Raw genomic sequence first — 13,001 nt, forward strand, 5'->3', positions numbered from 1 at the left:
CTGATCTTTCGTCATAGTGCCATCGATAGCGGCGTCTTGCTGATAAACTCCAACTCATCGGATTGAATGAGCTTGATTCGTGATTGAATACACGGAGCTTGGCGATCTGAGGGGGTCGAGATTCATGCCCTTGACGTATTGCCAGTCTGCCAGGTATAAATACAAGGCTGTTGGCAGCATTTCATGATAACCACGCACCACCATGGCTTGCATTCAGAACCAACGCATTTACACACTCAGAAACTGTCAGGCAGGCACTGTCCTCGACCTCTCTGGTGCAGACAATTACTCCAGTAGGCATCGTCTTTGCTCTAACATTTATCTAAGTCAGCGCTGACGTTGGGTTCACCTGTAGTCATCGGTTACCACGACCACAATGGTCCTAACCAGGCGGTAATGTGCTAATCATCGCCTTGCAGAAGGGTTGCACTGACGAAGCCGCGTTGTTCGCAGTGGATCTTCCAAGAGAATGGCGATGGCTGGTTCATCAAGTCCGTCGGGACTGATAAATATCTTGGGATCGAAGGCGATGTAGACGACGCCGGCAATGGCTCCAGGATTGTCGCTGTCCCGTCCCCTTGCAAATGGGACGTCAGAGACTCTGACGTCGAAGGTGCTCAAGGCATTAGGTGTGCATCCCTTTCTTATGGCATATGGATTGATTGATTCCACTCCATCGGCAGGATGTTGCTCCATGGCAAAAAATTCAGCGTGGACCTGTCAGACAAGGGAAATGCGACAGAAGGCACACCAATTCAACTTTGGTCCAGGTGGCATGGCGCCAATCAAATTTGGGTGCCTATCGAGCGTAACTGGTATGTTTTATTCATTAGACAATGGTCAGACGCGTATATTGATCAACATTATCAGATCCTTTCTCGAGCAAAATTCTTGTGTACTGTAAATTGTCATATGTAACGGAATATTCATGTAAATCGAAATATTGTTTCTAGTTCCAATGATGATCTTGCTCGACACCAATCGCAATACGAAGTGCTACAGCCTAACCACAGCTATAGTATATCTGGAAACCCGTATTTTTAACTTTCAAGTTTACTGGGATTGATCATGTCATCGATAGCGGCGTCTTGCCATTAAAATCCAACTCGTCGCCGATCGGATTGAACGAGCCTCTTGCACCATTGATTAATGTTGTGTTCAAATAGATACTTGAAAACTTGACTCGGACATATTGCTCTGCCCTGCATGAATATAAGCCTGGCGTAATTGTGTTGCGGCCAGTCTCGTGAATAAAATGGGGACGAGCCACAACCTGGGAGCCCATCAACAAAGTCATAATTACAGCAAAAGCGTCGCCTAAAGATAGAGAACAAACCTATGTAGAAGGTGATAGAACAACCCTGAACGGATCCAAATCATCTCCTTGCAAGCTAGCTATTGTGGCCAGGCGCACATCATCAAGGACTTACCGAGCCTTTGCCTATCGAGATGCAAGAAATCATCACACAGCTTGTACGTCGAATCTGCAACGATGTTGGCAAGCTCCAATGCACGCTTCAAATTCCTGTCCTAAATGTATTAGAACTGCAAGTACTGTAAACGAAGGCATGCTTATTCTGGGACACACTCTTGGGAGGCGTATAGCATGATATGCTGCCGCAGTATAAGCTCGGGGACATATATCTGCCGAGCGCGAGTTAGCTCGCGGAAACGGCGATCTCCTGTCTCATCCGGAACCATCCAATCAAAGGTGAGTAATTTCACGACGGCGTCGTAGGCCTGGTCGATAAGTCCCTTGTAGTCGCTTAACCAAGCGACCTTGTGTCCCGGTTCATTATTAACACCTTTAGACTCTGACACTCCGTCACATGGTCAAGACGGTCCCGGATCGCGAGAAACTGTCTGTAGTGAAGTATGGAATGACTGGTTCCTCGTGCTGGTCGATGGAGGCCAGTTCGTGCAGAAGCACCTCCACAGCACGAACAAATGAATAGAGCGCTTGTGCGAGGCTCTTCTTAGACTCCTGTGCATGATTGCCTGCAAGTCGGTGCTTCAACAGGTTATTATTTGACTCACATCGTCATCAGCTGCTGGCAGTGCTAATATGATCGCCCATCCCTCCGCTCATGGCATCAGGATCTAGCTCTTTTACCAAAAAAAAATCTCTGATTCCTGAACCTGTGCACAGAGTGCTCAACATTATGGTTCGTAAACTTCCAGTATCCTGCTTCTGGAAGTGAATTCCAAGTAATGTGCGGGGATGGACGTGTAGTTGAGTCTGGTTCGGTTTTGTTGGCACTGCCGCAGTCACGAGTTAAGAACCAACAACAAGACGCGTCAACTCACGACATTGCAACCTGCAGAAGACCTCACGTATTGGCCTCCATGCGTAATACGCCCAGTTCCTCCTGAGAGACGTCAGAAGACGCGCTATTCTCTGCCTATGTTATATTGATAACTGGTGAGGTGCGCTCGCTCTAATGACAAGACATTTGATACGCTGGTACGACACAATTATCGTAGCCTAGGTGGAAATCCAATGTTGGGATCGAGGAGAGCAGCGAGCCCATCACTTGCAGGCTGCACACAGAGAAGAATTGCGAGTCCGGGCAACATATGAATTATTATCAGGATTCAAAGTTCAAACATTTCTAAAAGCAATACTTATATTGGTGAGATAAGCTTGTCTCCCCTATTAAGTAATTAAATAATTAACTCCTCGCTTGGCAATGGCTCCGGACTCATCGACAGCATGATCATGTATCTTTTCACCATAGATACGCGATCGCGGGATGGTCTAGTGTTTTTTCAACCGACACGCTAATAATGCACTGCTCAGTCATCGTCTCTAACAACAAACCTGAACCTGTTCGTTTGGAGATAAGACGTCACTAGCTGATGTCGCGCAAACCCACTTGAGTACCTGCAAACGCTAATGATAACATTGATAAGTACGTTGCGAGGTCATAATCGCCCAAAACTAGCGGCCCTGGTCTCTTGCACATGTACAGGTCACAATTTCTCGTAACCCCCTTTTGAAATTATGTGTCAGTGATGGTCGGAACGTTATTCTATCAGCGAGAAAAGCCTCCTCATCAGCTAGAATGATCCGTTGACGTCTAAAACGTTGCGAGCAAGGTCGATCTCGTAGATCCACTCGATGTTGGGGTCGTTTCGTGGTCATCGACAGAAAATGACGAGACCTTCGCTGTCTCCAGTGGGACTTCTTGACTGCCGCCGTCCCACTTATCCAATATCTGTCCCAGTTACTGCCGCTGCCTCACGACCTCATAGGACAAATTCGTAGACTCAAACGCACCTACGCTAAGAAGGGCAGTTGAAAATTAAGCCTGCGGTCGTGAGCGAAATACATATTTCGGTACATCTAGCGCTCGTAGACCGGCACCTGGACAACTGTCAGATTAGAAGAGAACAGCCTGAGGAAATTGAAAATTCACAGTCGACGACGAGCTGACTTGCTTAATTTCACACCATGTGACTCATCGATCTTCTTGTCAGTAATGATGATGATGATGATATATGATACTTCCACTCATATCGTTACACGATCCCCCTTTACATAGACCCTTATATGCCCTTGGATACCTTCTCACGGGAACGATTCCACAGAGTTTGCACTATTCCGGCTTCAATCAGTTGACAGCTAGAGTCTTCAAATAATCGACACGGTAAGGGTTCACATCTGTCGAGTTGCCGCGGTTGATAGGAGTCCACTTGGGCTCATCCTGTAAAGGTTTCTTGTGAAGCCCACAAGTCAAAAAAACGGCATGTACGAACCTTGAAGAGACGCAAAGCTTTGATCATGTTACTCTCGTCAAGAGTGAATCGATGGTAGATGCCAGCAGGGAGAACCAAAAGATCACCCGCGTCTAACTGACAACGAATCCATGAATCTGAGGGATGTTCTAGACGACGAGCCATTAGCGTATGGCATGGAATGTATGATTATCTACTCACCTCGAACATCGAAAAAGCCGCTACCCTCGAGAATATATCTAATCTCCTCGTCTTCATGCATGTGCCTGATATTGAAGTTATCGCCGAGTAAAGACGCGAGTTTGTGAAAGCCGAGCGTACTCTTCAAAGAAGCTCTTTAACTTTGCCTCGTATAAATCTCCAAGGCCCTCCTTAGTGATCGTGATAGTGTCTCTGTTCTTGTAACTTCTTTCCTCTGCAATAGCATCGATTTGGTTCTGTTGGCTCGTTGGGATGTGCCAGTGTAGTACTCCGATGGATTTCAAGATCTCGTCTGATACAGGATTTCCGGAATCGTGGAGCAGGCGCTGGTCGCCTGGGACGTTATCGAAGTAAAATGCACGCATGGTGATGGTACCGGTATCGATTGGCGATAACTAACCTTTTATGTATGAGGCAGAGTAACTAGTCTGACAAGTGTGCGACATTTTTGAAAATAGCAACGTTTCGGCATCCTTCTATGCCGAAAGCAACAACTTGCAAAGACGGCCCATCCTCAGAGCTCAGCGCTCATTTCCCGAATCCTACATCAAACCTGTCCTTTGCATAACCCCGCCAATCTCGTAGGAGAGCTCATCGAAGAACTTGTTCGTGGTTTGCCAGCGCCGTTGATGAGATTGAAGAACGCACCGGTATTGTCTATGGCCTTGAAGACGAGGTATCCCGAATTTTGGCTCGATGTTGAAGCTGATGCGGACTCGGCTGCCCTCATGAGGCGAGACTCACACTCTAGGCGGTGATAATTTGTCTTGCCAAGTTGAGGACAGGGTAATTGTCACATGGTATCATGGTCACGGGATTGTTACTAGTCAACGTTCACTCTTGGCAGACCTAGTACTGTAAGAGAGTTCTGTTTCTGAGATCTGTCACCGCTTCTTGACCATCCCTCATGGGTCGACGGTTCTTGCCAATACCGTGTATACCGTTTTGGCCAAACTGTTCTAGTCTGCCAGATTTTCAGCCCCCCCATCAGCGCAATTGCAATAACTCAGGCGTAAATTTCACTGCATATTGCAGCGGTCCACCCTACACGTCAAGGTCATTAACAGGTTAGCCTACTGGAGCAATCTTGAACTCGCGCTCAATGATACGGTACTAGACTAATCGCGTTGCTGTGCTCGAACTAACTTGATAGATCCGAGTCATGCTCAGCCTTCGAACTATGAAAGCCGTGCTCTGCAATTTATTTACCTTGAACGAAGTGCATCCATAGGAAGAAGATGTGTCAATCCTAATGGCGCAAATGCGTGGGCCGCCAAGATGATTCATCGTCTGCGATCATCCCGGATCGGCCTGTTTTCATGTCGTCCTGCGCAAGCCTATTCGCTATTTTGTACTAGTTTCATGTCACTATACAACCGCTAGCTTGAAACCATCGGCTACGGTCTCTCAATTGCTCCAGCGCCCTAATGTCGCTCCATCGTCTTTTCTTGCATAAAAAGGATCTCCAGAATTCTTCGATTGCCATCAACCAGCAGCTTCTCGTTTTCAATCTTTCCCACTCTTCTTCATAGAGCATATCAACTTATATATCTAATCACTCGTAAACCATAGATTAACATCACAATGTCGGCAGCACTCACCCTCCACGACGTTCTCTCTCAAGCTACTGAGCAATATCCTTCGCACGAGCTCTCATTCATCACATCTTCCGCTCACGACTCTTCCATTCGAGCGACTACATTCAGCTCATTCAACCAGTATGTGCGCAACCTCGCTCGCGCCATGCTCGATTGGGAAAAGCCTGCTGGTTCAGTCATCGTCGTCTACCTGACCGAGCACGAGGATAACATGGCCGCTGTTTGGGCGTGTCTCCTCGCAGGCTATGTTCCATGCTTGCAACCCGCGCTCAGTGCCCAGCAGGCCCACAAGGAGGGCCATGTCGCTCATATCAAAAATTTGTTCTCGTCTGCCATCTGGCTCACTAATGAGTCCGGTGCTGAGCAGGTGAACTCCATCAGCGGTCTGGAGATTAACCTTCTTTCGGAGCTCAAGGCGTCAGCTTCGAAATACCACGTTTCTGCCGACTGGGTCGCCAGTAACCCCCAGCCCGATGATGAGGCAATATTATTCTTAACTTCTGGATCGACTGGCTTTTCCAAAGCAGTTGTCCACAGCCATCGCACTATTTTGGCTGCTTGCTCTGCCAAAGGAGAGGCTTATGGTTTGACTCCAAAGACCAACGTACTTAACTGTAAGTCATCGTTTTAATTATTGTTACCAATATTGATATCTTTGCAGGGGTCGGATTCGACCATGTCGCGGGTTCCTTGGAAATGCACATCACACCCTTGTTGTTTGGGGCCTCTCAAATTCATGTCCATGCATCTGCTATTCTCTCCGACCCGCTTCGTTTCCTCCGTTTGATCGACGAGAAGTCCATCAACGTTGCATTCAGCCCTAACTTCTTGCTTGCGAAACTCACACGAGACTTGGAGAAGAGGACCGATCTCTTTGGAACTTTCGACCTTTCTTCCATCAAGCGCATTAACAGCGGAGGGGAGGCTGTCATCTCGAAGACTGCTCAATCATTTGTAGCTGTTCTTAAGCAACTTGCAAAAGACCCTCTTAAGGTTTCTTTCGTAATTTCACCTGGATTTGGTATGACCGAGACTTGGTGGGTTATTTTTAGCATACATCGAAACATTAAACTCATTAATCGTAATTTTAGTGCCGGATGTATCTATCAACCGGTGGACCTCAGCACTACTGAACCGAAACACGAGTTCCTCGACTTGGGTCACCCTGTACGCGGTTGTGAGATGCGTATTGTTGACCCTGAAGATGGCAAGACGATCCGCAGGGATGGGGAGAGTGGTGAGCTGCAAGTCCGTGGCCCCATGGTCTTCGTTCGTTACTACAACAACGCGGAGGCCACATCTTCTAGCTTTGTTGATGGTTGGTACCGCACCGGTGATGTCGGCATTATCGAAGACGGTGTTCTACGTCTTAGTGGCCGCATCAAAGACACTGTTATCGTCCACGGTGTGTCATATGGTATTCCCGAGCTTGAGACGCACCTCCAGACTGTCGAGGGTGTCACGCATTCTTTCCTTGCTGCTGCTCCCTACCGTGCACCCGGACAAGAGACTGAAGGTTTCATTATCTTCTACTCTCCTACTTTCGACCTTGCCGCAGAAGATGCTTCCACGAAACTGTTTGCTACCCACCGCGCCCTCCGTGATATCTGTGTCAAAATGATCACCCTTCCTCCTCAATTCATCGTCCCCATTCCCATCAACCAGATGGAAAAGACTACTCTTGGAAAGCTCTCGAGGGCTCGCCTTGTCAGCCTCTTCAAACAAGGGGAACTTGCCAAGCACATCGCTCGTGCTGAGGAGCTTCTCAGCGAGGCTCGGGGCTCTTCATTTGTCGCCCCTTCCACGGAGGCCGAGCAAGCTCTTGCAAAAATTTACGCTGGGATCTTCAACCTGAGCGAGAGCGAAATGTCAGCAAGCGACAACTTCTTCGAGCTTGGCGGTACCTCTATCGATGTCATCAGGTAAGCAATACAGGATATCTCAGTCATGAATCCCTCTCACGTTTCTCTCTATCAGACTCAAGCGCGAGGGTGAAGCACACTTTGGTTTGCCCGAGATACCAACTATCCAGATCCTCAAGCACCCCGTCATTTCCAGCTTGGCGAATTATGTCAACACTCTTCTTTCAAAAGATGGTACCGCTGAGGAATACGACCCCATCGTTCCCTTGCAGCTCACAGGTGACAAGACACCGATCTTCTTCGTCCACCCTGGTGTCGGCTGAGGTCCTTATTTTCGTCAACCTCGCCAAGTACTTCCAGAATGAGCGTCCCTTCTATGCTCTTCGTGCTCGTGGCTTTGAGCCAGGTCACCCCTTTCTTTACCTCTATGGACGAGATGGTGTCGACCTACGCCGCTGCAGTGAAGAGGACTCAACCCACCGGTCCTTATGCCATCTCTGGTTACAGTTACGGTGGTGTTGTCGCCTTTGAGGTCGCCAAGCGCCTGGAGGCCATGGGCGATGAAGTGAAATTCGTCGGCCTGATCAACATCCCCCCTCACATCGCGGACCGCATGCACGAGATTGACTGGACTGGTGGCATGCTCAATCTGTCATATTTCCTCGGTCTTGTGACAAAGCAAGATGCCAATGAGCTCGCGCCCGCTTTGAGACCTCTCTCGCGCAAGGAACAACTGGAGGTGGTCTGGAAGCTGTCACCTCCCGAACGTCTTATTGAGCTCCAGCTCACGCAACAGAAGCTTGATCACTGGGTCGACATTGCTGGCTCGCTCATTGAGTGCGGCAAGGATTACAACCCGGGTGGTTCAGTCTGTGAGTTGCGATTGCTTCTAGTTTTATGCTCTCGCTGACGATTGATTGTGTCAAGCTGCTCTTGATGTCTTCTACGCCATCCCGCTGAAGGGAACCAAAGCTGATTGGCTTAACAAGCAACTCAAGCCATGGGACGGTTTCAGCCGCGGCCAGGCCACATATACGGACGTGCCTGGACAACATTACACGCTCATGGACTTTGACCACGTTCCTCAATTCCAGAAGATCTTCCGCAGCCGTCTTGAATCTCGTGGTATTTAGATGCTTGGGGTTGGAAGTTGGAGACGGGGGTGATTTTAAGAGATATCGTATGAGCTTATTATTGTAGATATGTCGTGTTTATACTTGTAAGCTAGTATCTTTTGTAAAAATGAATTTTTTAGAGTATGTTATTGTTATCCTTGGTTCGAGCGGGTGATTCGAGTTGTTGAGCGTGTGCGGAGATCTCCAATTTCATGGCAGATCGCGATCATCGAGCTACATATGATGCCGCTGCACTGCACTGGACATGTATACTAGGGCCGTGATTCATCGAGGATGCAGTGGTAGCAACGACACAAGTATCGCATGCACAGTCGAGAATTATAATAGAAGGAAGATATCATATGGTCCGGTAACTAACAGCACGACCACTAGACTGGTTGTGCCGTACACAGCCATGGGGATTCTCATCAAGGATGGTAGCGAGTAGCGAGTCGTATGCTAGTATCTACGGAGAAGTACCGGTGAATAGACGAGCGAAGGTTCGTGTGGTCGAGAAGCAAGAAGCTGAGATGTGGATCGCTTGTCATAGAACGGATATAGATCTGTTAGAATGACCGGGGTGAAGCCTGATGACCTCGTCGAGGCCTGCTGCAGGAATCTGTTTCCTCAGCTGAGAGCAAGCTCAACAGTAAGACTAAAACTATCGGATTTGGTACAAAGGAATGTAAAATTAGCCCAGGACCGATCTTCGAAAACTGCTGTGATGGTTAGCTAGTCACCAGCAACGCCAGTCGTCACAGTATCGCGCATGCCGGGTTGGCATTACTATAACTGCAACTTCCTCTAATGATAGCGAGACTGCTGTAAATTATCTGTTAGTCGGCAAGATGTACATACATAAATAAAATATCAAGACGTACCCCATGGTGGTAGAATGGATGCTGCTTGAAGTGCACTGATCACCGTTGATGAACGTTGATGACAGCACAAGACACATTTTACCTGTTTTTGGACTTGATGACGCGTGATACCCGCAAAGTCGGAGCTACGCATCGTATCGTGCACGAACTTTCTGATAGAAGAGTTGGATGAGTAGTTTGATCGTTGATCGCTTGCGTGGAGACGCCCACTGTGATATTACCCCAGATGTCGTTGATGACGGGTGGGAATGCGCCAGAGCCAACGGAGTTCATAAGGCTAGTGAGTTTCTCTAAAATTATCGATCAGATGATGCAGTGAATGGTGTAGTGATACGCACTAAGCATGCGAACGACACCATCGCCACCTTCGAGGAATGCGACAGTATTGAGACCACCGTCGGTGACGGACACATCTTTGAACGAAAATGGATCTATCGCTGAATCATCGCCAACGCGAACTTTGAGCTTACCTTGACTGTTTCAAGGAAGTGCCATGATGGACGATCGAAATTAAGTCATCAACTATGGAATGGGTACCGGCGACTACGCGCCAAAAACCCTCAGTCCATTTTGGGGACATTAATGAGGCGTTCGGGCAAATGTAGTTGAAAGATGCGATCCTCAGACTCGAGAATGAAGATGCTGCCAGACTACAAATGGAACAGAACTGCATGTCCAAGTCAGATTTGGCAGTGTTTGAAATTTGTCGAACCAACTTACCTTGAAGTCCCGCAGAGCGGATATAATCATTGCATGCAGAATCTTTGGTAGAGACACAATGCACCATTGAATCTATTGATGAACATCAAGATACTGATGACGTCAACAGTGAATCCAGTCGAAGAGCATAGTGAATGAATTACTGGGCGGCTCAGGGTTCAAAGCAACTTTGGACGCCCTGGCACCTCCATGCACAAACCGAATCCAAATACACCTTGCCTTCAAAAGAATGTTTAGAATTCAAATGTACAACCGCAAGCGCGAGAAACATGGTTCAGATAAGCGGCGCCTAATAAGGCAAAGAGGAACTTTACATAATTCACCAGACTTCTACCAAGTAATTACGAGGAAGTACTGCCATAACCTCTAGTTGGACCTATCACTCATTGGCATGTCCCGTCCTCAGAATCATTTCAATTGACATTTTGACTGCAGCCAAAACGCCTACCATGAGGTTGCTGGGCTGGTTCTCAGGTGTTCAAAATCTATGTCATATCACAAGTGTCTGCAAAGATGTTCCCGGAGGCAAGCATGTGGTCAAAAGCCTTGCCGTCGACCTCACCGGCATGGCACTTCAAGTTTGGCTCATCGACTCGGACGAACGTGTGCATCCAATGCTCTGGGTTGAAATTCTATGCACGAAACCTTACGAAGTGCAAGCGCCTGCTGGGTATGTCACATTCCTCTTTTAATATTATACTCGGAGTCCGGGAGATGTGCTTGCCATTTACATATCTGTTATTTGTGACCGCTCCTGTACCGCCGTTGTATTTCTCATTCAACTTTTCATTTCGACGTATCACTTGGACCTCGACTTGTTGTTCTGTCTTATATCTTCCCCTTCGTCGAGACAATGGTCCAGTGCTGTGATTGCCTCTTAGATGATTTATCTGTACCACGGTCTCTGTACACGACTTACTCCCGCAGGTGGCGTACATACCCGTCCGCCTCAGCAATGATGCATACCAAGACAGTTCCTGAGTTCTCATTATCGAAGATAAGAATGAATAGCAATTATTTGACGAACGCAAGCCTGAGTCTAAATAATACAAAACAGAACGCGATATGATGAGATGCGACAACTAGGCGTCAAAACCCAATACAGTCTGCCGCATTCAGCAGTTGAAGCTGAAGTGTCGAGTATAGTAAGTAACACGGGAAGAGCATCGGAAGTAAGGAAACATCACAGTCCGCACCGCTCAATAGTTGAAGCTGGCATGCTTGGTATCGTACACAACGGGAGCGCATAGTATGGGTAAACCGCAGAAAGAAGTGGTAAACATGGCTCGAGAATCATCTACTTCTGTGCTGCCAAGTTCTTTGCTGCGGGTAGTCGTTGAATTTCGAATTCTCAGTTCACTACGAAACGAGGGACGTACACATGCGATTTTCAAGGATGAAGTCAAGAATCTTTATCCCGAGTTCCTCTTTCTCATAGCCGGAGCGAGAAATCTCTTTCGCTCCTTTTTCCACAGCGACGGCCGTCGGAGATTTCAGGTAATAGTCCAGGGCAGACTTGACGCTCTCCAGCTCGTCATAGGTATTGTTCGGCAGAAAGGCAGAGTACTCAAGGACGATAATAGTAGCTGCTTCCTGTGATAAGAACTACAACTGATCATACGCTGGGAAACTAACCAATGCCAGCATGGATGATTCTGTTTGTAGCAGCAGTAAACAATGATCTCTTCGCAACCTGTTGCACAGTCTTACAGCGCTGAGGATCAATGCAGAGCAAAATTAACCTACCAAAGGCTGAAGAACGCTGATGATGTCACTTGTCTTGGTTCCGTCTTGGAAACAGGTTGAAGGTATGTGCATCAGAATCAACTCCATAGAGAAAAGTACTTGCATTCTGCGGAAAGGGAATGTCAGAATCATGAGGTGACACATTGACGTTTGGTTAATAACAGAGACGCACATTCTATTTGGTGAACCGCGACAGTTGTAAACAATCAACCACCAGATTGTGGACAATGACAGGTGTGCACGGGTAACTTACAAACTGTCAAGAGTTGGAAATAAATGAGCACCACTACGTGACAGTGAAGATGTATCATCCATGGACGTACAAGCTGATTCAATAAGATTGTTTGTCAGTGGAGTGATATAGAATCTAGACAGGACATGGTTTACACACATTCTGCGAACACATCATAAATGCAAGAGATTATATGGCTAGAATCCTTCGGCGATTAAAATAAACTCACATCCTACAGGTGAAAGAACCAGTCAATTCATCAACACATTTAATACTTCACGGTATGAGGGTAAAACGACTCACATTCTGCGTGGGGCAAGACAATATGTAAGATATGTGAATATGGAAAATAAGCCATCAGAGAGGGGTACTCAACGAACTATGCATTATATGAGCAATCGTAATTCCACTCATCTGATAGAATAGAAGATGCTCACATCAGGCTATGAACATGAGTTAAACTATTCGGTATTATTTCAATAGAAGATATGATCAAGACACATACCACCTGCCAAAAAAACCAGCAGGAAGATGTAAGACTTCTGCACATAGATTACAGGAAGAAAGAAAAGCAAGACACTTACGTCCTGTTAACAGGCGAGCAGCAGCAAGGAATGGAGATCATCAGCATCGGTCGAGGACTAGAAACTATCGAGGCACGTACTTCCTGTCAACAGGCGAGCAGCAGCAAGGGATGGGGATCATGAGCATCGGTCGAGGACTCGAAACCATCAAGCCACTTACCCACTGTCAACAGGCGAGCAGCAGCAAGGAATGGGGATCATGAGCATCGGTCGAGGACTTGAAACCATCAAGCCACTTACGTACTGTCAACAGGCGAGCAGCAGCAAGGGATGGGGATCATGAGCATCGGTCGAGGACTCAAAACCATCAAGCCACTTACTTTC

General features: G+C 47.4%; 5 protein-coding genes across 5 annotated transcripts; 2 read left to right on the plus strand and 3 right to left on the minus strand.

Annotated features, from left to right (window-relative positions):
• Positions 1–100: 100 nt before the first annotated feature.
• EDB93DRAFT_777885 (carbohydrate-binding module family 13 protein) lies at positions 101–969 on the plus strand. Its single transcript, XM_041457436.1, has 5 exons — positions 101–293; positions 356–393; positions 454–629; positions 684–815; positions 871–969. Coding segments are annotated over exons 1-5 (438 nt in total). The 5' UTR covers positions 101–202; the 3' UTR covers positions 872–969.
• Positions 970–1,001: 32 nt separating this feature from the next.
• Positions 1,002–1,934, minus strand: EDB93DRAFT_1168616 (uncharacterized protein). The gene is made up of 4 exons (XM_041450274.1): positions 1,589–1,934; positions 1,431–1,525; positions 1,337–1,361; positions 1,002–1,273 (listed from the first exon to the last, which is right to left on the minus strand). Exons 1-4 carry the CDS (start codon positions 1,699–1,701, stop codon positions 1,159–1,161), a joined length of 348 nt encoding a protein of 115 aa, XP_041304146.1. The 5' UTR covers positions 1,702–1,934; the 3' UTR covers positions 1,002–1,158.
• A 1,419-nt stretch (positions 1,935–3,353) lies between these two features.
• EDB93DRAFT_778317 (1,2-dihydroxy-3-keto-5-methylthiopentene dioxygenase) lies at positions 3,354–4,395 on the minus strand. The gene is made up of 5 exons (XM_041457438.1): positions 4,060–4,395; positions 3,940–4,004; positions 3,760–3,875; positions 3,420–3,707; positions 3,354–3,367 (listed from the first exon to the last, which is right to left on the minus strand). Exons 1-4 carry the CDS (start codon positions 4,302–4,304, stop codon positions 3,615–3,617), a joined length of 519 nt encoding a protein of 172 aa, XP_041304147.1. The 5' UTR covers positions 4,305–4,395; the 3' UTR covers positions 3,354–3,367; positions 3,420–3,614.
• Positions 4,396–5,523: 1,128 nt separating this feature from the next.
• EDB93DRAFT_1106815 (atromentin synthetase) lies at positions 5,524–8,532 on the plus strand (the record flags this gene model as incomplete). The annotated part of the gene is made up of 6 exons (XM_041447660.1): positions 5,524–6,151; positions 6,199–6,574; positions 6,629–7,459; positions 7,515–7,678; positions 7,861–8,271; positions 8,327–8,532. 6 exons carry the CDS (start codon positions 5,524–5,526, stop codon positions 8,530–8,532), a joined length of 2,616 nt encoding a protein of 871 aa, XP_041304148.1.
• A 988-nt stretch (positions 8,533–9,520) lies between these two features.
• EDB93DRAFT_1253907 (uncharacterized protein) lies at positions 9,521–10,145 on the minus strand (the record flags this gene model as incomplete). Its single annotated transcript, XM_041453539.1, has 5 exons — positions 9,521–9,547; positions 9,606–9,685; positions 9,734–9,865; positions 9,933–10,062; positions 10,116–10,145. 5 exons carry the CDS (start codon positions 10,143–10,145, stop codon positions 9,521–9,523), a joined length of 399 nt encoding a protein of 132 aa, XP_041304149.1.
• Positions 10,146–13,001: the final 2,856 nt, after the last annotated feature.

Source organism: Suillus bovinus (genome assembly GCF_016758785.1).
Source record: "Suillus bovinus strain UH-Sbo-P2 chromosome Unknown EDB93scaffold_65, whole genome shotgun sequence".
NCBI lineage: Eukaryota > Fungi > Basidiomycota > Agaricomycetes > Boletales > Suillaceae > Suillus > Suillus bovinus.